The sequence below is a fragment of the Eschscholzia californica genome, unplaced genomic scaffold (assembly GCF_041429995.1).
Source record: "Eschscholzia californica isolate CP2 unplaced genomic scaffold, dmEscCali1.0.p SCAF_2, whole genome shotgun sequence".
Taxonomy (NCBI): domain Eukaryota; kingdom Viridiplantae; phylum Streptophyta; class Magnoliopsida; order Ranunculales; family Papaveraceae; genus Eschscholzia; species Eschscholzia californica.
In genome coordinates, this window is record NW_028238309.1 from 9,291,415 (window position 1) to 9,316,433 (window position 25,019).

A 25,019-nucleotide genomic window follows, 5' to 3' on the forward strand; every position below is an offset into this window, starting at 1 on the left:
GAAAAAAAAAACAAAATATGCTTTCTTTTATTTGTTGAAATTTGTAACTATATCAGCTGACAAACAAATTTGAAATATTTTTTTTAGTTACAAAGAAATTTAAAATTACAATAGAGTGTAGAGAGTAGGTGGGATCGCCCTCCATTTCGGCTGGCCCTCGTTCTTTCTAGTTCATTTAGCTAATTTATCAGCATAAGTGTTACATTTTTTTTATAAACAAATTCTATAAATAGTATTGTGCTCTTTAAACATTTTATCTTTCACTTGTCTTGTTTTTCCCGAATTATAAAATGCTATCTAAATCAAATTTTCAGAAAATGCAACAATTCTTATATTTCTAAGATTTATTTTGAGGGAACAAACATGTTCAACTAGTACAAAAGAAGGCAAACTCCTGACAACAAAGTCTAAAGGGAAATGATAAAGTTACAAAAGATTTTGACAAAAAAAGGTTCCCAGCTGATGTGGCGGGTGTGGTTTCAAACTTTGACCAAATCTAGGCCGTTGAGAGATGAAAATCACAACCGCCACATCAGCTGGGAACTTTTTTTTGTCAAAATCTTTTGTGATTCTAGCATCTCTCAAGTCTAAAACTACGCTTATTAACTTAATAATCCAAATAGGGGAAGGGGATTATAAAACGGCAAGTCTTAATTCTTTATTTCTGAGTGTGTGTTCTATATATTTACGTTTCCCTTTTAATTAGCTTAAATTTCTTTTAGTTGCTTTCTAAACCGAGATAGATATCATATTTATATGAATAAATCGTAGGAAATAAATATCAACAAAGAGACCCTCATTTTTTTTTCTATAAATAGACTGTACTTATATATATTGACGAAACGTTAAAGAATTATCCAACCAAAGCAGACTTCACAAAGAAAGAATTTTCCTTCAAAAAAGAAAAATGTCGGGAAACAAGAAGTTATGGGCGTAGGCAAAAATTTGATATAGCTTCACATGATTGGAAAAAGGAGGATATTTATCATTGAATCTCTTATCAATGAAAGTCACAGCAGATTTATGCCTAGAGTCTGCGTCAATTTTTTTGTGCCCTAGCTCTACTGGTAAAAAAAAATATTTATTTTTTATCGGACAAATTTACCGTACTTAACCCAGCAAAGATGCAAGTCAACTTCCATTCGGGCCGAAGAAATTTGCCCGATCCAAAACCTTGTTTTAATGATATAAAAACAGCCAAAGACAACCCAAAACTGATAAGTAAAACTAAAACTGTTAAAGCTGTTAATGAATATGGTCTTTAAAACCATACAACTTCAACCCCTTAATGGAACAGCCTAACTACTTACCCTCTAAACCCTTCCTACAAAAACTCAAAGTTTTCCCCAAAACTTCAAGAAACACAACAACAAATCTCTTGTCTATCTTATCTTCTTCATTTTGCAAGAAATAATGGAGCCTTCAGCTATTCTTGCAGTCATAACAGGTATCATCGGACAAATTGGGGTACTTGCCGTCAGGTTTCAGCCTGTTCTTAACATCATTTGTAAACTCGTTGATTGCCTCAGACACCCCCGCCCTCCACCTCCACCTTCATATACTGCTCAAAGGATTGTTGAAACCCTTGAAGAAAGACTTTTGGCTGGCCATTGAAGAACAAATCATGTAAATCTTCTGCTTTTCATAAGTTTTTGCCTTGTTTTATGAATCAACTTGGATCGTCTCGTCCAGATCTCACAAAATTTAGTTCGAATAAGCTTATTTTCGGAACCTTAAAACTTTGGGTCCTACAAATTTAAGTTCGGTCCTACAATTCAAATTGGACCGTTATCATAAAACGGTGTTAGGGACTATTAATGTTGAAACCTCATTATACTACTGTTATTTTCGGTACGACTCAACTAGAACCAACTTGTCCTGATTAAGCTTTGATGAAAGTAATGAAGATGATTTATTTGACCAAAATATCAGATTTATTACTGCGGATGTCTGACTGGAAAAACGTCCTGTGAATTCCCCGGGCGGCGTATGTGTCAGGAGAGGTTTAGAGAGAGAAAACATTTTACTTTCTCTCTAAATCCTGACCTGACACAATTACACAAACCCTAGCAAGAATTCGACCGGGGTCTCTAAATCCTGACCTGACACAAACCCTGGCAAAGATTCAACCGGGGTAAGTGTTGGGTAGAGCGTCACGGTTGTATTGCCACTGTCTTGTAAAGTTATTAGCTAGCAGTAAAAACTAACAAAGAACAAAAAATGTGGCCAAAATAAAAAATACAAGAAAGTACTTCACATCTACTTCAATCCCTAGAGTTCTTACAAAAGTCAAATTCCATATATAAATCCAAATACCTGATTCTGTCACATTCTGTGCATCTACAAGAAACACTAATTAAAGAAAAAGAAAGAAAGAAAAAATAAACATGTTTCTTACCTGCAAATTGATCCTAAACCTAGTATTTTAGAGATTTCACCTCAGTTGCTTATAAGAGTTATAAGCAATGGCAACCGACACGACTGCCCCAACGACAGCTAGAGCTGCATATGTATCTTCTCGTTCCCAGCTCTCAAACCATGTTGGCATTGCACATACTTTTCGTGTACTTCCTTTGATGCTACTACTTCGAAGCATTTTTTTATCGTTGTTTTTCTTCTTCTTCTTCTCTGCATTTATATTCGATTCCTTTTCATTGATAAGGTGATTATTTTCACATTTTTCTGGTAAGTTTTGGGTCTGGCAACAAGAGGAACTTTCTTTTCCCTGACAACAGCCAGAAATTTCGACGTGATTCCCGTTGGGGGTAGGTTCGTCTTCATATACCTGGAGAAACGGGTTGCCTAGATGTTAGAAGTTATTCTTGGTCGATCGAACACAATACAAAACAGAAACAAGATAACCGTACCTGGATGGGGTCTTTTATGATTTCTTCCAAGCTGGTTTCAGCATTTAGTTGGAGTCTTAGTTCTTGGGATTTCATCTGATCTTCTTCTGATAAACCCATCTGACCCCTGAAAGAAAATAACGTCTTAATTAAAGTTCTACTCAAATCGAGGGAGGTAATATCGGGAAGTAAATAGCTGCATATGCATTTATACGAAGACAAATTTGATCCAATTGTAGTGGAAGTATAATTGATGTTGAACTCTCCATCCCACGTGCCCTAGCCTGGCGATACGGAAACTTTACTAAATCTAACAAAATTTTCCTATCTTAATTCCAGGTTCCTTTTCATGATTTCCAAATGAGGAAACCGGAAACAGACCAGTATCATCATTTTGGTTTCCAGTTCTAGCCTTCTAGGTGCGTTCACAAGGACGGAGCTTAAGTGAATCATTGCAAATCAGAAGGCTTACTAAATTTGGACATTTATTTAATTTCATGAGTTCTTGACTTGCGTGTTAATATCCATGACCTCAAAACATAAGCACTCAAAATCTATAATTTATAGTATTAAGCCATTGAGAGTTTGAGGTGATGGTCCTTCTCCCGTTCTCCGTGCCTATGTCAATGCTAATTCGAACAAATTGAAGTCAAAATCAGCCGCTCATCCTTATGAATTATGTTGTCTAAAGCGGTAAGCTAAGTAAGAGGATCTATCTATGTGAGGGTTCTACGACTAAGAAAAAAACTAATCCTGTCAAGAATACAAAAGGCAGGTGGCATCAACATTCAACTAATGTTGTCGAGTAATAGAATACATACTCAATACTCCCATCCATTTCTTGGTATCAACCAAACTCCATTTTTAGAGGGTAATTCATCTTTACTTCATAGAAACAAAAATCGATTATGCAAGGTGAGGCGACTAAGGCAATTGTTTAATCATGCTTAAGCCTGAAAGTGCGAACCAGGAGAAAATCACATATAAACCAGTGATGTCCCTCTCTAAAGTTTGACCAAAGAAGTGGTTGGTTAAGCGGGGATTAAGTGTGCATTAACAACACAGTTCCCATTTAAGATTAATATCTAGATACAAACATATTGTATCCCGTTAAACCACTAAGTACTATAACCTAGTCCATGCAATATTTGAAGGAAAATTTCATGTCTACAACTACAAGTAAATGAAGCAATAAGTGCATGAACTTTGTTATAATGAGTAGATGTGGCATCTCAAAAAGGCAAAGTCATTCAAAGGAAACAAACATTAGGAACACAAATTGTGAACAAATGAGAAGAGCCGGTTAGAAAAGATACCTCCAGAGTCTGTCGATAATTTCTCCTTTCCCTATATGCTGCTCAACCAAATGAGGTACATCATCTGGAGTTACATAGCCATACCTATGAGAAACAAAACAAGAAGAAATAAATCAAGAACCCCACTTATAGCATGACGTTTTGACCAAGAAAACTGGAACTTTTTACAAAAACTAAGTACGCAAATGACAAGATGGTACTCAAATTTTGTTTTTGTTGAAAAACAAGGCATACAAGATTCAGAAAAATGCATCTGCTGATTAGGGTCATTTTCAGAAATGAGTTTCGGCCACAACCCTAGAAAAGACCCAGATTTCAATACAACAAAATTTTCAAACATGTAAATATGTAATAAGTTTGGAAAGGAGATTAAGAAATTTTTGACGTGATATTATCCCTTACCAATGGCCTGCTACAACACCACCATTATTTGAACTAAATATGATTACATTTCCAGCATATTTGTGTCCACCAATATGTGAACAGGGACTAACAGAGACTTGTCCCTGGATACCGCGGAAATCTATCTCTTCCCTGAATCTAGATACTAGGGCCGGTCCACAGGCACCACATCGTCTATCTCGGCTACCATGAGAACATACAAACACGTATGAACCTGATAGCGTTTCAGGTGTTCCAGGAAGCCACTCGGTATCCTTGACTAGAACTTCTTCAACAAACGTATCCACATCAAAATGTGTCAATCTCCTGAAATATCAACCAGACAGTAGCAGTAAGGAAATAAGCCAGCAGGAGAAGGTAACTCCTAGATGTTTCTTGAATCGAGATTATAAATACCTGTATCTAATCATGTCTGGGAAGATCAAAATGTCCCCATTTGATGTCTCAGTACCATCGTGTCCTTCACATATGGTTAACCGAGTCTTTAAAAAGGAAAAGAGAAAGTAAATGAAGTTAATAGGTCAATCATCAAATAAAGAAAATCTCGTATTTACGCTACCTAGATAAAATCCTAACGAAAGATTACTAAAGAAACAATAAAGTTCCATCTGGAATAAAATAATCCAGATTGTGTGTACAAATCAGGATGGCCATAGCGCAGCCCCACATACGGAAATACAAACTACGTCAAAAATTAAATTATTGTTATAGTTAAGGAGTAAATTTGGCAATCAGGCAAAACTTCATAAAACAAAGATTTGATAACATTATTAAATGAGCGGAAATTAATGTCACAGAATCGTACGGAGCACATTGAAAATGATATGCACATATTCTTAAATGCCACTACAAGTGGTGATTTCTAATTCCTACTTAGAGAAAAAGGATTGCTGCAAAGGAGTTGTTCTCCTATTCATATGAATCTGATAAAAGAAATCCTCTGATGAAATGTCCATTTGTTTATTGAGAAAGTTGATTAATCGGTAACCTAAAAGGCTACAAAAGCTATCATGCTTCAAGGAAAGACTCTTAGAGACAGCACTTCTCTCCCTATCAACTCGAAGAAGAATAAGTATGGTCCATAAAAAAAATTTCTGAATACTCAGCAATTGTGGATTGCTTTCTTATTACACAATAATATTGAAATATACTATTTGAGTTAACAAAATAGGTCGGTCTACTAGGAAAAAAAATTTATGCATTGATTGTTGATTAAATAGTTAATCCCTTTAATAACTAAAAGGAACTCAAATCCTCAATAATTCCGTTGAGCTCTAAATGAATGAACTGTTATTTCTTACGTATATTTTAAAGCTGCATCTGGCATTGAACTATACTCACAAACATATGTTCCAAATTACAAGGCACACTGTGAATTCCTTGATGATCCTAAAGGATTAAAGACGGTCTCGAAACAAATCTAGTACACACTAAACATGAATAAAACTAACCCCAAATTATACGGTGTAATAAAAGTATAAAACATGTAAAGATATTAATCAAAATCTCTTCCATCAAAACTCAAAGCCCTAGTGATCAATACGACATCTACAATTAACTCTAAAGCCTAAATCCATATCTTTATTCGAAAAAAAAGAGTATTTTTCCTTCATTTCCATTTCAGAGTCATTAATACTGTTTAATGAAATCCTCATAAAGGGTTTTGCAAACAATACCCTAATACATCCATATTCATCTTTCAATATACTTGAAACTCTCATCAATCACCAAACCCCAGAACTGTACTTCAACAACCAGAATAATTGTTTCATCCCCAGACTCCAAAACCTATGTTTTAGGTTACCATCACCAACTAAAATTCAATAATCACTAAACCTAGATCTTCATTTCCTCCAAAAAAAAAGTACTTGCTTTTCCTATCCCCAAATCTACAAACTAACTTGAAAACCTTCAATGATCTAAAAAAAAAAATTATACCAAATATCCTTCCTTGAACCAAACCCCACAAATATATATCCAAAAATTTCTACAACCCAAATCATCATTTACTCTAAAACCCTTAATCAAGTAAAGTGAAACAGAACAAAAAACTGAGGTGCAAAATCAATAAAAAAACACACACCTGTTTCTTCATGTCTGATTTTCTAGCCAAAAGAGCAGCAGAAAGAAGCCTAGGCAAGCGATCAAATTCAGCAGCTTCAACATGGGGAGGCCAAACTTGAGGGTTTTTATAGCATAAGAAGACATGACGGTCATAGATCTGTACAGTACCAACCAAAGAACTTTGCCCTAATTCTTGTCTTTGAAACCCAAACTCAACATCACTATTGCTTCCACTTCCACCACCATCTCCTCCTCCTAACACTCCTTCGTTTTGAAAACTTCCAGAAGCACTTCCAATCTGAGAATTTGAAGCTTCAACAAGATACCCATCTCCATCTACAGATGATACTTGTATTGGGGATGATGATGAAGAAGAGTTCATGAATGAAAGTGGGTCGTCTCTGTTACTAGCCATTAACAAGTTTAGAGAGAGAAAGTCTAGAGAGAGAGAGATTTACAGTATCTATAGTTAGAAAGCAAATTGTTTGTGGGATTCTATTGATTTGTAACAAGTCTTCTCTTTCTACTAGTCTCCTTCCTCTATAATTGGAGTACAGAGACACACTTTGTAATTTTGTTCTACCTTTTATTAAAAGTGGGTAAGAGAAACCCTAGTTATCTTTAGCTTATTAGGTCATTTGGGTGTTTGTAAAATTGTAGATGTTCCTCACATAAATGGGTAGGATATGGAGTTTCTTTCACACACTATAGAAATGAGTGTTATATGGTATAGTGGAACTTGATTGACCATATTTGCTCCTTCCAAGTGTCATGAAAAAGACATGTATGAGCTGGTAGAGTTTGGAGTGTGGTCTTAAACCCTAGACAGTCACAAAATAGAGTATTAACAGAGAGAGGGGTTTTGAGAGAGAGGATCATTAACTTGTGTTGTGGTAGCTGTCATGGTCCTACCCAAAAACACATTCCTATGCTTTTCTTTTCCCTATTTTGTCACCATTGAAAAGCATTTGCATGAAATCAATTCAAACTACATATTTAGAGAGCTTGAAAAATATCTATAAAGAAGATATCAAGAGTAGAAGCACTATTCTAGCCACAAAAGTTCAAACCAATGACAAATATAAACAATGAAAATGTCGGCCAAAATCTTGACGAAATCGAAGTTGGGGCTACGTAACTGAGGCATATATAGAAAGTTCACTTTTTCTCTCACTATATTTTGTCTGTTAACGTATCTCGATGGTTATTCTACTGAGACTTTGTCCGGATAGAGTATCTCCACATTATAAACAAATAAGTACAAAATAAGTGGAACGATTTAGTCACGACCTTAACTCCATTGATTCCACCCAATTTATTTATTTCTTGTGCTTTTTTGTGAGTTCTACTATGCTTTATTAGTATATTTCCCATTAACATTATATGATATGCGCAAATGGAATTGGTTTAATTTGCCCTAATCATTCCAATTTTTTGCCATTATACTAGAGAAAAGAACAATAAAAAAACAGGCTCTTTTGTGTAATGGCTAGATTTATAAGCTTGAGTGAAGGGAGATCATCTCTATAGTGTCTCTAGAAGGTTTCAAATCCAATTCAATGTGATGGAAATATGGCAACAACCACATGCCATGTTAGCAAAAGCACACAATCCTATGTTCTTGACTTTGACCATTTTGAAATTTATAGACCATGTGGTTTTTTGAGACACTTTTAGTACAGTCCTGCACCATGTCTTATTGTATGTTTTTTTTTTGAGTTAATTCCTATATGGCCCCCTACTTTGTGACCAGCTTCCTTTATGGCCCCTTTTTTTTCGTAAATTCAAATATGACCTCCTATTTTCATGGAAATGTCCTAACTACCCTTCCTTTAAATCTTTTTTCAAAATAAAATAAAAAAAACAAACATAATTCCACCTCACTTCCCCCTTCGCCGGAGTTTTTAGAGAGAGATGAGAGTAAAAAAAAAAAAAATTGTTTCTTTTTTTTAGGTTGAAGGTCGTCGGCCGGAAAATTTTCCGGCCGGCGACCTTCATCGGAGAAGATAGAGTGAGGTGGAGAGAGAGAGAGGTGAGTTGGAGAGAGAGAAAGATGATTTGGGAAGAGAGGTGAGGTGGAGAGAGATAAGTGGTGGGGAGGGAAGTGAGGTGGAATTATGTTTGTTTCTTTGATTTTATTTTGAAAAAAGATTTAAAGGAAGGGTAGTTAGGACATTTCCATGAAAATAGGGGGCCATATTTGAATTTACGAAAAAAAGGGGGCCATAAAGGAAGCTGGTCACAAAGTAGGGGGCCATATAGGAATTAACTCTTTTTTTTTCCCAAGTCTTATTGTATGTTGAAAGTTTGTTTAGGTGAGTAACAAAAACATGCCTTAAATTTGGTCAGTTAACTAATATAATGGTTAAAATCGAAATTAAAAATTATTTATTTATTTATTTTCTATTTTTCAAGAAATTCAATAGAACAGAGAAAAAGTGGATTCTCCCTTTCTCTCACTATAGTCTTCATTAGGTGTGGGAATTGGGTGGGTATGGACGTCCATGGGCTTGAAGCATCGGGCCGAGCTGATTGGGCACTAAATTTCAATGGCTATCAGGATAAGCGGGTTAATCGCAGGGGTGGCCCGTGACCAAAGCCACCAAAGCGGTCGCTTTGGGCCCCAAAAATCAAGGGTCTCATGTTTCCTATTTCGTATGTAACTTTCGAAAAATTAATTATACTTTAAACCAATTTCCAGTATAAATTTAAGGCATAGCTTAGTGGTAAAGAGTTTAGATCTTATATAAAAGGTCAAGGTTCGATTCCTACCCTTTGCATTGTTTAAATTTTTTCTAATATCCATTGTATGGGGCCCCAATTTTTTATTTCGCTTTGGGCCTTCGATATACTTGGGTCGGCACTTTAATCGGGCGGGCAATTTTGAAATTCGCCTAGCCCATTACTTACCCAAGCCCATTAAGAAGCTCGGGTAATCTTATGACTTGAAAAAAATCACTTTTTCCTCTCCTTTTATAAAATCTTCAAACACCTTTTCTAATTCTAAAAGACAATGTGGGATTAAAATTAGACGTTATTTGGGTTGTTCCTTTTAAGAATTTAATCTCACATTAAAAACTAATGAACGATTCTCATGAGATATAATATAAACTTATCTCACTCTTTGTTCCCTCAAAGCCAAAGACTACTTCAGTATTTTACTAGGAAATCTCTTGGGCCATTACAAAGCAATGCATTGGGTTCGTGTGATTGCCCTTAAACATATTGTTTACCATCTCAACTAAGCCTAGCAACATGGACTGTTGGGCTTCATCAACCCATAAAGTTGATGTAATTTGGTTGGTTATCATTGGGTGAAGTTAAGTGGATGCGGGCGTGGGCGGGTAGAGGTTTTAACCCATGCCTGCCCACCAAAAATTGGCGGGTTGGGCGGGTTATGCCCTAGACGGGCGCGGGCACCCATGGTCCTCATTGGGCTCGGGTGCCCGGGGCGGGTTCGGGCCCATGGGATAAAATACCACCCCTAGTCTTCTTAATCTATTTTGGTTGACCCATATTTTAAATTTCACGTGAAACATATAACTACACGAGGGTATAACCGTTCTTCGGTGGCCACAAGACAGTTTTATAATCTTAGTCCTTTAGTCCTTAGAAAAAAAATTAGGAGGTATAACTTGCTACGGGAGAAGAGGGTATATACTAAAAAAGATACCATCCTCTCTTATTATATATAGATTCTCAAGTATAAACCTCGAAGTTCATCTGAAACTTGATAGGAAATAAAATAAGAGTTTTAAGACTTTCTTCAGAAACCCATTGTTATTTCTTTTGTATTGTCAAAGAGGGAAAAAGAAACAAAGCAAACTGATCGATTCATCCCTCATCTTCTATTTCAAACTATACAGAAGAACCAAATTCCACACGAATAGGTTTTATTTTATCTCATTGATGTTCATTGTTCATTCACATTGTGCAACAAATACTCCATTTTGTGTTGTAAGCATAGGAAACTCATATTGGGTATTCGCCAGGAAGATAAGACAGTGACCCACCTTCGCTTCGGTTCTTTTTCTTATGGAAGAATCCACTCAGAGTGGGCAGCAAGAGTGCCTTCTTCGATCCGGTAGATTTGTCTAGCTTCCGGGAACCACTCGTCTTCTCTGACTGTTGTTTTTGGAACTTGGAATGGAGAGGAGATGATGATAATACCTTCTTCTCTGAAGACTGTTTCAGATACTTCGCGTGGAGTGGGGATGGGGATGATCCAGGAGACGGCCCCGTTTCAGTTTCTGCAAGAATTCGACTTGCAGCTTCAGCTGCTCTTTTTTGTTCTCTTTCACGCCATCTTCGAAGCTCTCCCTCCACTGCCTTCTTTGCTGCCTCGGCCATTTCAGCTCTCTTTAGAGCTTCTTCCGTTGCAGCTTTCATCTCTTCGATTTCCTTCCAAGTCGTCTCCAACTTCTTCTGTGCTTCATTCTCACTCGCTTTAATGGCTTCAACTTGTGCCATTGCAGCAGCTATTTTCATTTCAGCTAATGCATCAGATTCCTCAACTTTCCGATTCAAGGACTCGAATTCCTCTGATGAGATTGTGATTTTGGTATTAGACTCTGATGTTGAAGCACGAGCTGCATTTGTTCTTTCAGACAAAACCTTAATCTGATCAAGTGCTTGGATTTCTGCTGCTTTAGCCTCCTCAGCTTCTTTTAGAGTTATCCGAAGCTTCTCTTCCATCTCTTCTAGAGCTTTCTTGGTTGCAATTGCTTCTCTCTTCAACTCTTCTGCATTATTTTTCATCTCCTCAGCTTCTCTTTTTGCATTTTCAGTTTCCAAAGATAATTGCTCGAGCGTGGATATTAACTCGTCAGAATCCTTTTTCGCTTTGGATTCTTCAGCAAGAACTGACTCAAGCTCAGTCTTGCTTATCTGGAGTTGGACATGTAAACTACCAGCAATAGTTTCAGTTTCTGCTTCTTTCTCCTTAAGCTCAGAGTGCTCTTTTTTCACGTTCTCTAGCTCAAGCTTCTGAGATTCAACAAGGTTTCGGAGGGTGTTTTCCTCTTCAGCTACTTTTCTCAATGCCCCTTTAGCATCATCAAGCTCTGATGTGACAATGTTTACAGAATCCAGATCATTAGCTTTGGCATTTTCCATTTTCTTTTCCAAAACCCCAATTTCCCTATCTGTCTCAGCCAGTTTGACCTCAAGATTGCCAACATACTCAGGAGTAAATTCCATCTTGAAAGATTTTAGTTTCTCCTCTGCTTCTTCCAGAGCAACTCCATGAGACTGACGTTGAGAATCTTTTCCAGATAAAATATTCGCTCTATCTTGTTGTGATTTAATTGCAGCAAGCTTTACTTCCTCAAGTGATTCCTCTGCAGCAATAATCTCCTTCGAGATCTCACTTACCCTCTCTGTGTTAGCTCTTGCCGATTTTTCAGCTTCAGCAGCTAACTCAAAGGCAGCCATTTTTGCTTCCTTGGATGCCTCATAGTCTTGACGCATTTTAGCGAGTTCCTGTTTGGCAGTATTGAGTTCATAAATGGAAGCTTTATACTGTTCTCGTGCACTATCTAACTCCATTTCCCAGGCACTATTAGATTTCAAGGAATTGCTAGCATTTGCTTCCTCCAATTGCTTAGCCTGATTTTTTGCAGCTTCTGTTGCCTTGTTTGCTGAATCTTTTGACTCGTTTATTGTTTTAAGCTTCTGGGTCAGATCATCCACGGTTCTTTTAGCTTTTTCAAGCTCAACCAGGGCTTGAGCCTTCGTAGTTTCAGCATTCTTCAGCTGTTCCTTGAATTTCTTCAATTCCTTTTCTGCCAAGTGAAGTTGTGTTTCTTTTACCAACACTCTCTACAAACCAAAAAAAAAAATCAATAAATAAAATGGCCAAAGAGAAATCTTTAGAAGTAGAATTTTAGAACTTCGGAAAATCAGTAGAACTGAAAAGCATTTCCACAAATCGATAATTTTCCAGGAAGATTGAAGTGTGCGGCTTAGCAAATTTTTTTTTGAAACCAAATCTTAAAACAAATTGCATCAACTTCAGAAAATGAGTACAACATTGCTATCAATACTCAGGACGTAACTTATACTAGGGTAGTCATAACACTGTCATTTTGAAAGAAAGAAAGAAAGAAATCGTGTTCATAATCACGGTCACTGAAAATGAAATTATACCTCTGTAGGAGGAAGTTTTGATTTCTTAATGACGGGTTTCTCTCCTGAGCCTGAGAAAGCTGCCTCACCAAATAAGCTTACGGCTGCTTTAACAGATGCGAATGGTGCTCTGGTGTCTATTTCTCCAACTTCAGCCCTTGGAGAATCTTTAGGACTGTGAACAACGGGATAAGCTTTTATACCTATAACCTTGTTCATTTTGGCTTCTCTGTAACTCCCAACTTTACCTGTTAAAATAGACTATTAATGTTGAGCAAATAGCGAAGGAATAAAAAATATATGAAAGACATTTGTCAATCTAAAAGTAATGAATGAATTACTATGAAAAGGGTATTTAGCTTAACGGGCATGTTATAATAATGAAACTTGCTTCCCGGTGGTTACGTGTTTTAAACTTGATCAAGAAAAGGGGAAAAAAACAGTGTTCTCTAGAAAGGTGATTGAAAAGTTCAGTTTTTATAGGAGCGGTATTATCTCCAAATACAAATGAAACAAATGCCAAAACTCCTCGTCCTATACTTGTATCAGACCTCTCTATACTGATCCACGTTATCGGTCTATTATTAAATAGCATTAGTGAGATCTTTGATCTCCACAAGATCCAAAATAATATGATATGTGCCTTCTCGAAACATTTACTTAATGTATATCGAGACCATATTTGGAACCAAACTATCATATATCGAAACGATTCCAACTTTTTAAATTTCGAACATTCATTTCATAAGATAATCAACATAGAAAAGAAACGGGTTGAAAATCTACAAGTTGTCCGGGAAAGTTGAAGAACACGTAATTCAATTATTCAATGTCTTACATTGTTTTCTAGCAAAAACATCATCTTAACTAGACAATTTTCATCATAAGGTTTTCGTTATTGTCCTTAGGCTAATAATGGGTACTAGAACTTTAGGCTTAAAGCTAAAAATTATTATGAAATTAATCAAATTGTCATCTAACAAAAGGTTGTATGATTTTGGGTTTGGAATTATGAATTCACAACAAACTTGTAAAGAACATTAGAGAAGCAACTTTCACAACCACAAAGCATCATTATAACATATACCAACAAAAAATCAAATACTCTTATAGAAGGAGACAAAAATTTAATAACAGGACCACAAAAAGGAACCAAAAAATGAAGAAGATAAATGTATACCTGATGATAGTTACTCAGAAACCCTAATTCAAAATCCCAGTTCAAACACAATTAAAACCACAACAAGCTTCAAAATTCCTCCATACAGTTAAAGATCTAATAGAAATCTTCAAACCAAATATAAAATCTCTCAATCACCCAAACTGAATCCTCTAACAAGAACAAAAAAAACCCTTTAATTCTATCACAGATTACAACCCAGAACTCCAAAAACACAACCTCTTCAAAAATCAAGTCTAGTTTTCAGAGATTTCAGAGATTCTAATAGAGGGTTCCCTTTTCTGATTCAAGTTAGTTTCTCCTTAGGTTTGGAAATGAAATGGGCAAGTTCTAGTATAGAGAGAGAGAAAGGGGAAAATGGGGTTTTGAAAGCTTGAAGATTGAGAGGCGGGATTGGAAGAATTATCAGCTGGGAGGTTTATGTAGAGAGAGAAAGTGGAAGAGAGAGAGAGATAGGTTGAGAGAAACAGGTCAGCTTTTGGGGTAATCGTCCAAAAAGATATAATAAACTCGTGACAACTCCAAGACAGAGAAGGATTGGATAATTTAGGGTTTTTTTTTACTGTTCTTTCGGATCCCAATTATCCCCTCAATTTCCCTCCCTTCTCTGACGGTTTACTTAACAAAATTAAACAGCTATTAATTGTGGTGGTTTGTTTTCCTTTTTTGAAATTTAACGGTCATAATTTAGCTATTGTTTAGCTATAACTTAAAAAAGATAAGTCTGTTTTTAGTTAGAAATTTGAAATAAAAATTTCAATAAAGATTTTAAAATTTCGAGTTGTAATACATAACTCCACAAATTATATACTGTATGAAAAATGTCACAACGTGTGGCCAAAATCGTGACCGAATCCCAATAAAAGTATTACAATATAATTTTTTTCTCACTAAATCTGATCACATGTTCCAGGTGGAATTTCCACTTGAAATTCTACCAGACAAGTTATTTCGACTGCTTTTATATTACGTCCTAACTTTCATTAGTTATATCTCATTAAAAAAAAAAAACTTTCGTTAGTTATGTAAATGCCACAAACAACCAGAATCCACACATCTTCAAGAGACAACCATCCCGAGGAAGACCCTACTAAACTAAAATTAATTACCTTTGTCACATAATAAGCATTTGTGACCCCAAATCTATTTCATTCTTTTATTAGTTGCTCTCCCTCGCAAATCAAGGCTAATCATAGGTCACCACAAAAAGATAGGGTCAACCATCAATCCATCATTACTAGCTATACTACTGAAATATTTTTTCCTTTGACCCACACTTCTTTATTTTATATATTTTTCGTTAGATACAAAGTTCGATAAAACTTTTATTTTTTTAAAAAATAATCTTTTATTCTCTTCGGAAGGTAACCCACTTTTAACTTTTTATTTCTCCCAATAGAAAATAATATTTTGTTCTAATTCTTTTAAAAATTAGGTTTGTAAATCTTGCAAAATCGATTAGCAGAATGTAATTATCAGTTTGCAAGACCTTACCGACCTTGTTCTCTTTCCATTCTGCCAAATACTCTAATTGATTTCTTCATTGACATGTCATTAGAATCCAAAAAAGATCTTAACCAAAATCCACGACAATCAAATGGTTCCATAATTTTTCATCTTATTTTAAGATTAGTTTACGGATATGGTTTTAGGGCTTCATTAATCATTGCGAAATCACAAGTTCACAACCTCCCTACTCTTCGAGCAATAATCTACTCCACAACGGAGACTTCTTCTCTAGCAATACTCAACTTCGACCGACCTTTTTTGATTGATTTGGCATTAGCAGTTCTGTGATTAGGGATTTTGGTCCAGAGGTGCTTCCGATCTGAACATCAACTTTATCAGATTTGAAATGCTGAAACCTTTCATCGTTGAAAATGGAAGTTTTCAACGATGACCATGAAGAAGATGACGCAAACTCTACTTCAATACTTAAGATAAAACTCTAAATCTCCTGATCCAAAGTCTCACATAAGCACACAACTAACAGTAGGGGGTCTACATGGGAACAACTGGAGCTACCACTGATCTCAATCCAAAACCTAACTTCAGGTGGATTTACCGATCCCAATTACTAATGGTATAAATATATGATTGATCTAACCTTCAATGCGTTCCGTGAGAGTAGATCCACGTGGAAAATGAAGTACATTAGTAACGAAGAATATGATATCACTCAATGTCAAGTGGTTTCAAGTTAAATGAGCAGAAAGTTAACATGATATCAGAGCTAGCCCACACATGATAGGCTCAATAGTCACACAAGCTCCAAATCACCCTAAAAAAGACATGTATTAAGCTAAAAAACGCCACACGTGGGAATACACAAGTAACCCAGAAAATAACATCTGTCATCTCCACTTATTGTCAAATGGTTTTGAGTAGCATATATGAACACAAAATTAATCATATTATTCACATATATGTTAATCATGTACAATAACGCCTATTCGGGGAAAAAAGTTTATGACAGAAATTCGAATAGTATTGTGACGTAAAAACATAATTTAGGATTTCATCTGTAGTGAATAACAACGTAAAACATACCTGATGGAATTGAAAAACAAGATAAACAAATCAAATCGATATAACTACTTCATTCATATAATTTCTGGAGCTCGTTTTTAAACTTTGTTTTCAGTTGCTCCCTCTTTAACTTGAGTGCAGCTGTTACTAATCCGGATTCTGGTGTCCATGGGTCTGGTAACAACTTAATTTTTGCTGGAGATTCAAATTTGTCGAGTTTTGCATCTTTTGCTACCTACAACACAAAGCAATCTGCAGATTAGAAGAATTCAACAACAATGCAGTTTATGAAGACAAACGATATGGATGGTGCAAATCGATATTTCAATAAGTTCATCTATATTTCACTTAGTGATCTTGGGACTGTGGTGCCAGTTCCTGCAGTTACTCATTTAGAGGTTTATCCTCGGTTTGTAACTTTAGCATGTTCCAGAATCGTCCATTTATCGTGCCAGTATATACATCAATGAGAATATTTTGGTTTCGCAACAAAACAAAATATTTTGTCGAAAGTAGTTGATTACAACAAGTAGATAGCATGGACTAACCTTGAGAATAGATTGTTGGACTTCACGTACTGTTTCGTCTTTCTGGCACAAATCTGGAAAATCTTGGTATGAAATTCCAGAAGCCCGGGCCCAATTCTCTAGTGTTTGATGTGAGGGAACAACCAATGCTACACAATAGCTGTGGAAGGGATCAGCATGCACCATTATACTTTCCACGTAATTAGTCGATGCTAAGGCAGCTTCAACCTGCAACAAAGATTCAAAAGTTGCGATTAATTTTGTATGGCTATGGTACGTGCATCAAGATGAGAACTTGAAGCAAATTTGTTCAGCTTGTGTTTTAAACGTGGCACACTAGCAGGAGTCTCATGACCACCCACCTCAAAGGTAAAAACATTAAACATCTTATGGTACTTAAAATCAACCTAATGGGCTGTTTTAGATTTTAGATCTTCAACCTACACAAAATGTGAATTCTAGAGATGGCGTTTGCACTCCATCCCTCTATAGGAAAGGGATTGTTACCGATAGACGGGAACGAGTTTCGAAGTAAACAAACCTCTGACAGGACGGGCCCTAGCTTTTCCAACTGCAGTCAACCATGTCCGACGCAATTACGCACAAACTACTATATATAAGACCTACTCCTTTCAGCTGATGTAGGATTAATCCTTTACATCCAAAACTTCATAAAATACATGCTTAATTTTAAGCCCTCATGTTATTTACCTCACTAAAAATAATGAAGACATGGTATTTCAGTGAAGTGGTGAATTTCCTTTGTATGAAGAAGATTAATAGGAACCACCAGCAACAATTCTTCCAGTTATCTGGAATGGGATCTAATAGGCAAAGCCAACAAGGATTTTGGACGGGCATCGGATTATCAAGACTTCTGCGAGGAATAGAAAAACCCCATACAATACCTATCCCCCTCTAACCCTGTAGCACCCCTAGTCATCTCAGAGAAACCTGCATGTTTCGACTTTACACATTTGCCGAAGCAGTATCTATATTTCTTGTAACAGCAAGAAACACCTTCTATTTATTCATTTCTTACATACCTTTCCAAGAGAAACATATTCTCCGTGTTGAAGTTTAACTATATCTTTCTTCCGATCAATAATTTCGAGGCATCCATCTGGGTGAAATTGTCCTATGTCTCCAGTATAAAACCATCGCATGCCGTTCTCATCAACCTGTAGCATTCAGAGAATCATGAAGATCACAAGCAGAATTTGAAGTCTGATGACATAAATAACAATCTATGGAAGCTTACTTTGTAAACTTCATTAGTTTTTGCTTCATTTTTAAAGTAACCCAAAGTTATGCTGTATCCTCCAACCACAACTTCTCCTCTGGGCAATGGTTTATCAGAAGTCAAATATCCACCTTCTTCCCAAGAGACGAGCTGCAATTTCAAATACCAGAACAGGTTATGTCCCCATAAAGACAAATGGCAGCAACTGTTGAAGGCATATGGGAGATGTCAAAAGTAGGGTTCCAAGGCTCAAATTTTGATTTAGCATGTCCTAGATGAATGACCACTTAGGATGTTGAGTAATGTGGGCCTGCTCCACATGGGTCTTTGTTTCTAAGCATTAATTAGAATGGACAAGTGTCTTTAGTGTGTCCAATGTCTTTTGGAGTCCTGTAAGTTTAGAAATTCAAAAGTCTAGAAGTAAATGTAGTATGGGATGTGAAGGGCTGCTTATGGCTATATATAGGTTGTGTTCCCGCTGTTTAAGGGGGTAGAGAAAGAAGAGCTTCAACAGCTTTCAAGCTATCTATATTTGTGTGATGCCAATATATCCTTAGGTTTGATGCCTAAGGGCTCTAGAAGTGATTCCTAGCTTATACTAGTATACTCGTGCTTAGAGCATCTCCAATGCAAGACTCAATCTTAAAATCTTAACTCTTAAGTGCCACCTAGGACTTTAGAGTTTTTTTTGAGAAAAAACCTCTCCAATGCAAAACTCAATTGAGATCTTAAGATGATGTGGAAGCATTAAGTTTTAAGATGTCTCAACTAGAAACTCTATTTTTGAGATCTCTTTTGAGAGTCTTAAGTGTCCTAGTCATCAAATTTAATTTTTGGACCAATAGAAAGCCTTTCTTTCTCAACCACTTTTTCCTATTAAATGTATGTGTGACATGTGTATCTATTAGAGTTTTTTAGAGTGTTGCATTGGAGAAGGACTTGAATTAGAGACACTCAAGTTAGCCACATAGGAAAGAGAATCTCAATTGAGACTTAACACATAAGCCAAATAGAGTTTTTTTTTAAGTTTTGCATTGGAGATGCTCTTATTTATCTTATAATCAAGTTATTTTCTTGTTCAATTCCTTTCCCCTTTCTTGTCCTACATCATGTCCCTTCAATAATGAGTCAGTTTTACTGTTAGCTCGTTCACCTAATTATGGGCTTATGGCATTGTCACCAAGATTTACGTAGCACATCTCTAGCTAAGAGAAGTTTCTAAATGAACAGTGCAAGATAGCCAAACAAGAATAATTTACATCACCCTGAATACCGATGGCATCACCACTTGGTCATGAATAGAACAACAAATTGTTTTACTTACTCTAATATGGACACAATCCCAGCTCAATGCACCAACGCGGGCAGTTGATAAATTTGAACTTTTAAAGATATGTAATAGTTTGATTGAGACAAATTTATACCTAGTTATGTCACATGTGTAAGTTACTATTGTCTATTTCCTCAAAGGAAATCCTAGATACCCAGCAGAACTTTTTACGATAATATTCTAAGGAAGTAGGAAGTAATAAACTTGTGGTTACCAAGTATCAACAGTTCAAATCCTCCATTTTTCCCTTTTTCCAGTTCTAAAAATGAAGCAAAAGTAGAAATCATAATACCTTAATGTAGCCACAAGGAAGAGGTGGACCTACACGACCCACACTTATGTCGTCCGCCTCTGAAAAGGCTGCTCCAGCACATGTTTCAGTCAATCCATATCCTTGACCTATTGGAATCCTGAAGAAGTAGATTATGTTAACAATCTTCTCTATAACCCCTCTGTCAAGTGGGAATGTGGTACAGTGGGTTTCTTACCCGTAACCTCATACAAAGGTATTTCGATGAAGGCAAGTTTATAACCAAAAGGAAAGAGAGAAAGGTACGAGCTTAGTATAAGAAAATCACTGTCAGAGATGTTTAACTTACCATGAACTCATCTCTTTTTTAATAAAAAAATTTAGCTACCAAAGTACCATTATGATGGGAATTGTAAAATTTCATTGCACTTCAATTTACTTCTAATTCACTGATAACGTTCTCATTCTTGTGTGATGTGTCAAATAAACTACTTTTTATTTTTCTTTTCTCTTTTGAGAAAATGCAAAATATTTTGAGGAAAATTTTGTCGGAAAAAAACATGCCTATGCAGGTTGTTTAGCAGTCCTGTGTTCATGTTTACATCGTGAAAACTGAAAATTGTGCCACTCACTCGGTGTTAGAGTTCACATAGGAAATGATAGGAGTATAAAAATATTTTGGAACTGATGAGGATAGATAGTCTCACTGTATAATTGATAACTGCATTATTAATCATTCAAATACCATTGTTCTTGAAACGCGTTGTAGTATTGCCCCAAAGCCACTAATCATCCGGATTTGAGATATTTCCACCAAGCCAGATTGAATCAAATGTGCCACAATTCAACTATACTAACTCTATTCACAAAATTTTCAATGTACTAAAGGGGAATTGTCTCCATTTGTTTTCACTCGATAATCAAAATAAAGTTATGTTAATTATGAAAAGGACAATGACATGGAGATTGGAGTACACTAGCGAACTAAATTGTAAGTTTTCTGCAGCAGAAGTTTGATTGACCTCCGATAATGTCCATATTACTTGCCAATCCATTTTCCTTCATAGGAGCTAGGAGAAAGCCACAGACAATGTTACCTATACATAGATTGCTTCCGTAAGTAGTATTGTACAGGTACCAGTACACGATAAGCTACCATGTGAGTATCGGGTATGCTAGGGGTGTACCTCTTCGCTATACTATTTAAATTGCAGAATGTTTTGGATTATTTTCCTATACGATACTTACTCTATGATGCATATACAATAGATACACCTACTCTCTAACATTGTAACTCCAGAAACTTAAATCTTAAGAAGCTAACTAAAAAATCTAGTAGTTAACTACCCAACTGGTCGAGCTTATAAACTTCTACAAAGAAATTTGAGTTGATTAAGACTGAAGATTTTTGTGCGCCAAATTTGGAATACTGGATCGAAACCCACCCAAAAAGGGCATGCGGAGTCAGATACGCAGTACGCAAGGGTTAGTAGAGTATCTGGTCAGAGATGACCATTAGGCACCTCTAAGATTTATCTGGTTCAAGTATATGATTCATCTATATGTTTTTTAAATTAGAATGTGAGGGGAGAAAAGCTTTAATGAAGAAAGAAAGATGATGTAACTCGCAAGCAGGAACTTCCATAGAGGTTCGCAATGATCAAGGTATGAAAATAGATTCTCATTTCTCACATAATAGCTTCACTAACCTATTCACCTTGTCAACCAAAACTAACTAAGTGAATTAATCATGAGCTTCAGCTGAACCTTTTAACTTCAAATCAAAAGAGAACCTCCAATTGTAGCTGAATATAGGTATCCTTTGGTAAATGCTAGCAGGTATGCTTCGGCAAATGCCTAAGCATCGGGGATCCTCCAACACAATATTTTTCTAAAACAAAAAAGGAAACAAGAAAGAAAGTAGTGCTGAACTAGGATTCCCAGTCATGACCAGCTGTGGGACCCTCTCTCTAGTCTCTCCTAGTTCTATATCTCGACCATATCAAAAGGTGTACCTAGAGATGACACTAACTCGTACATGTCCAGCTGTGGGACCCTCCCTCTAGTCTCTCCTAGTTCTAGATCTCGACCATATCAAAAGGTGTACCTAGAGATGACACTAACTCGTACATGTCTTATGCGGTACCATATCGTCACAATTCACAACTGCAACTATTTGTGTAGTGACCCAAGTAAGAACCACAAACAATTTCAAACATGCTACCGTTTGCATGATCTCAGTGAGGCTTTAAAAAGGATAAATCAAGGAGCCTCCCCTTATAGATCTGGGAGGAAATATTATGTCGTGCATGCATAACCAAGCATATTCAAGACACGTTCAAGAAGGTAGTCTTCCACCAAATATTATTTAAATTTAATTGATTTCTTTTAGGATTCCCACAACAGAATCTATCTAGACGTACTGTAATTTTTCAACTGCACGACATACCTATTGAAGATATTGAACATTCAAACCATTATAGAGAAACTTTGAAAGCCAAAATTTGACACCAAATTATTAAATGCTGAAAAGATGAAAAGTCACAGAATGATCATTTATTGGCATCTAGAGAAGAAAAGGAAGCAAATTACCCTAGGCAGACGTTCATGAACCGTTGCGTGTCTCGAGACAAAGGAGCACCTCCACAAAGCATGAAACGCATATGACCTCCCAGAATAGAGCGTATTTTTTTGAAAATGATTACATCCAGAAGAGCTTTTTCTACTCCCCATGCACCAAACCAGCTTCCTTCTATAGCAGCCAACCGGCGCTTGAATCCAATGTTGAAAAGTTTCTTAGTGAATCCACCTTTCTCGTCAACCTACAAAACAAGGTAAACGGAGAAGCTGCAAATGATGTTATTTGTAAAAGAGCCTGAGAGACCCAAAAATAGGGAAAGCAAGACATCATAAGGTGTGTAATCAACTTCAACTTGTACCTTTTTCAGCACTCCATCTCGAACACGATCTAAAATCGCTGGAACAGCTGTCATAAGGGTGGGCTTTAATGCGGAAACATCCCCCGGAGTTCCTTTCTTAATTTTATTTGAGGTATCGGTTAAGGTCAAAGCTGAACCATAACCAATGGAGCAACCTGCTGTCAACATTACAGTCTACACGACCACAATAAATTTGAAATTAAGAAAAATAGCTTTTAAGAAAATTGACAAATTACAAGATTTGTTGAAGCAAGTACCTCAGCTGCTAGTTCAAAAACATGAGCTAAGGGCAAATATGCAAGATAAACATCTTTGGTGCCTATATCTGGAATAACTGTCATAACTGCTGCTGCTGTTGCTACGATGTTGCCATGTGTCATCATGACTCCCTGCAATTCGAATATTATGCTTTGTGAGGGAACAGAACACAACCCGGGCCTCAATTATCAGACACAAATGAACAAAGTGACATAAAAGTTAATCTTTATCAATTATAGAGTCTAATATTGTGTGCAGGGGTTTGGGATATTTCGGACAAAGAAAAGAACTACAAACCTTTGGTAGACCTGTACTACCACTCGTGTACATAATCACAGCAGTATCATTTTTTGAAGGCAGACGTGGATGAGCAGGACTATCTTTCCCAAGCTTCTCAACTTCAGAAAAAGACGTAAGTGTAAAATTGCTGAAATTGGAATCAACTGTTGCGCCATCGTCCTCAAAATAAATTATATGCTTAATAGTTTCCAAGCTTGAGCTTATCGCTGCCAACTTTTTTAATAGCTTGGAATCACAGATCAATGTTGATACTTGTGTCTGCAAACAAAGGAAGTTCCAAATGAGGTTAAACATGTCTGAGAACTAACGACCAAAATAATGTTCTCTGCGAGGGGCAATGGCCCGTTACTCTTCTCATCGAGCTCATAAGCAGGACAAATCTCACGCCCTTAAAGTGATGATAATTTTCTCACCTCGTTGAGCGAGTGAATGAGAGCATCTTCGCCTAGTGAAGCATAGATGGTAACAACAGTAATATTCTGCCTGAAGCATGCCTGATATCAGGAAAAGAGTGGTTAACCAAAAAAAAAGGAAAAGAGTGTGAATACTATAACCTTGCCAGCTGAAACTAAAAAAAAGGAGATAATTTTTGCTTAAGAGTCTTAGAGCCCGAGTCACAAAATTACCTGAAAGGTAAGGAGCCACTCCGCCCGAGATTCAGAAAATATTGCCGCACGACTATCTAGACCATGGCCCAACTTAATTAGACCAGATGCGAAGTTGCTGGCTCGATCAAATGCTTCTCCATATGTTTCCCAAACATACTCTCCCAAGTGTAGCTTCTCAAACTTCCTTCCATCACTACCCGTGATTAATTCCCTGCTAATCAATTCCCTTGACCCAAGAAATCTTTCTTGTGCATGCTTTTTACATGATTGCTCAAAAAGAGCTGCAATAGTTGTAGCTCCTTCCCAAGGAACTTCAACCAATTCTGAAAATCTATAATTACGCATCGTGAACCCCGTCTCACCTCCAACATCTACTTGAACTCCCCTTTGTTTGACCTTGTTCTTCCCAATAAATACCATGGAAAGCAATACAGGTACAACAAGACCAATAGAAATTGCACCCACAACTCCATACGGACCGTAGCTATTGATGATCGACATGTAGTCACCCTGAATCAAGCTTTGTAGCAAAGGCGCCCCCAAATGGCTTCCTTCGGAATCGCCCATTGTGTGGAATTATAGACTGATAAATACTATCATATGGTTCTAAAAGTGGATATATAACTTCCTGAAGTAAAACAACCATAATTAAATCAACAAGGATCTAGGATTAGCAATTTGATTAATAAACAAGCTTTCATCTTATCAATAGATCATCTCAAAGTATGATTATCAAGAAATAATACATTAAATTAAGTGCAAAGATTCAAATCATGAAGCAACAAGAATGATTCTACTATTTTGAGTCTAAAGTGGTAAGGTTTAGCATATCATAATTGAAAGAGAAACTCAAAACAGAAATTCATCAAAAGAAGAAAAAGCATAATAAGGGCTTATAGACTCAATCAAGAGCTTCAGAATTGTTAGCTAATAAAATGATTTAATATCAAGAGATCTTCAGAAGGAATTACTTTTAGCAGATGGAAAGAATCGAGGTCTGGTTTACTTCTCTCTTCCTTTGCGTTGAACTCCAACGAACTGTTCAATCATGGAATGGGGTCCAAGAGGATAAAATATGAATGAGCATCAAAGTTGATTAGA

General features: G+C 36.4%; 4 protein-coding genes across 5 annotated transcripts in view; all 4 read right to left on the reverse strand.

Moving 5' to 3' along the window:
• The window catches only part of LOC147556005 (uncharacterized), a 121,183-nt gene that overhangs the window by 67,295 nt on the left and 28,869 nt on the right, over nucleotides 1-25,019 (reverse strand). The window lies entirely within an intron of this gene.
• Nucleotides 2,240-7,461, reverse strand: LOC147556010 (altered inheritance of mitochondria protein 32-like). 2 transcript variants are annotated; one of them, XM_086663732.1, is made up of 7 exons: nucleotides 7,087-7,256; nucleotides 6,648-7,035; nucleotides 4,961-5,046; nucleotides 4,565-4,870; nucleotides 4,163-4,246; nucleotides 2,868-2,973; nucleotides 2,240-2,785 (listed from the first exon to the last, which is right to left on the reverse strand). In XM_086663732.1, exons 2-7 carry the CDS (start codon nucleotides 7,008-7,010, stop codon nucleotides 2,435-2,437), a joined length of 1,296 nt encoding a protein of 431 aa, XP_086519858.1. In that variant the 5' UTR covers nucleotides 7,011-7,035; nucleotides 7,087-7,256; the 3' UTR covers nucleotides 2,240-2,434. The 2 variants fall into 2 exon arrangements, with proteins under 2 accessions (XP_086519858.1, XP_086519857.1); XM_086663731.1 differs by having other exon boundaries at nucleotides 6,648-7,461.
• Nucleotides 10,390-15,026, reverse strand: LOC147556011 (WEB family protein At5g55860-like). Its single transcript, XM_086663733.1, has 3 exons — nucleotides 13,935-15,026; nucleotides 12,776-13,002; nucleotides 10,390-12,448 (listed from the first exon to the last, which is right to left on the reverse strand). Exons 2-3 carry the CDS (start codon nucleotides 12,971-12,973, stop codon nucleotides 10,601-10,603), a joined length of 2,046 nt encoding a protein of 681 aa, XP_086519859.1. The 5' UTR covers nucleotides 12,974-13,002; nucleotides 13,935-15,026; the 3' UTR covers nucleotides 10,390-10,600.
• LOC147556012 (long chain acyl-CoA synthetase 8-like) lies at nucleotides 16,329-24,956 on the reverse strand. Its single transcript, XM_086663734.1, has 12 exons — nucleotides 24,890-24,956; nucleotides 23,937-24,546; nucleotides 23,724-23,804; nucleotides 23,308-23,568; nucleotides 23,010-23,141; nucleotides 22,753-22,926; nucleotides 22,406-22,635; nucleotides 19,856-19,973; nucleotides 18,252-18,383; nucleotides 18,037-18,171; nucleotides 17,012-17,218; nucleotides 16,329-16,698 (listed from the first exon to the last, which is right to left on the reverse strand). The coding sequence occupies exons 2-12, from the start codon at nucleotides 24,483-24,485 to the stop codon at nucleotides 16,534-16,536; spliced, it is 2,184 nt and encodes a 727-aa protein (XP_086519860.1). The 5' UTR covers nucleotides 24,486-24,546; nucleotides 24,890-24,956; the 3' UTR covers nucleotides 16,329-16,533.

Coding starts and splice junctions, on each gene's coding strand:
- LOC147556010 (XM_086663731.1), bottom strand. CDS start 7,043: ATGGCTAGTAACAGAGACGACCCACTTTCATTCATGAACTCTTCTTCA. Junction 5,047..6,647: donor AATCAGACATGAAGAAACAG/GTGTGTGTTTTT, acceptor TCCTTTTTAAAG/ACTCGGTTAACCATATGTGA. Junction 4,871..4,960: donor CCAGACATGATTAGATACAG/GTATTTATAATC, acceptor TTGATATTTCAG/GAGATTGACACATTTTGATG.
- LOC147556011 (XM_086663733.1), bottom strand. CDS start 12,973: ATGAACAAGGTTATAGGTATAAAAGCTTATCCCGTTGTTCACAGTCCT. Junction 12,449..12,775: donor CAAAACTTCCTCCTACAGAG/GTATAATTTCAT, acceptor TTTGGTTTGTAG/AGAGTGTTGGTAAAAGAAAC.
- LOC147556012 (XM_086663734.1), bottom strand. CDS start 24,485: ATGGGCGATTCCGAAGGAAGCCATTTGGGGGCGCCTTTGCTACAAAGC. Junction 18,384..19,855: donor TTCCTTGTGGCTACATTAAG/GTATTATGATTT, acceptor TTGAAATTGCAG/CTCGTCTCTTGGGAAGAAGG. Junction 18,172..18,251: donor AAACTAATGAAGTTTACAAA/GTAAGCTTCCAT, acceptor TGAATGCTACAG/GTTGATGAGAACGGCATGCG.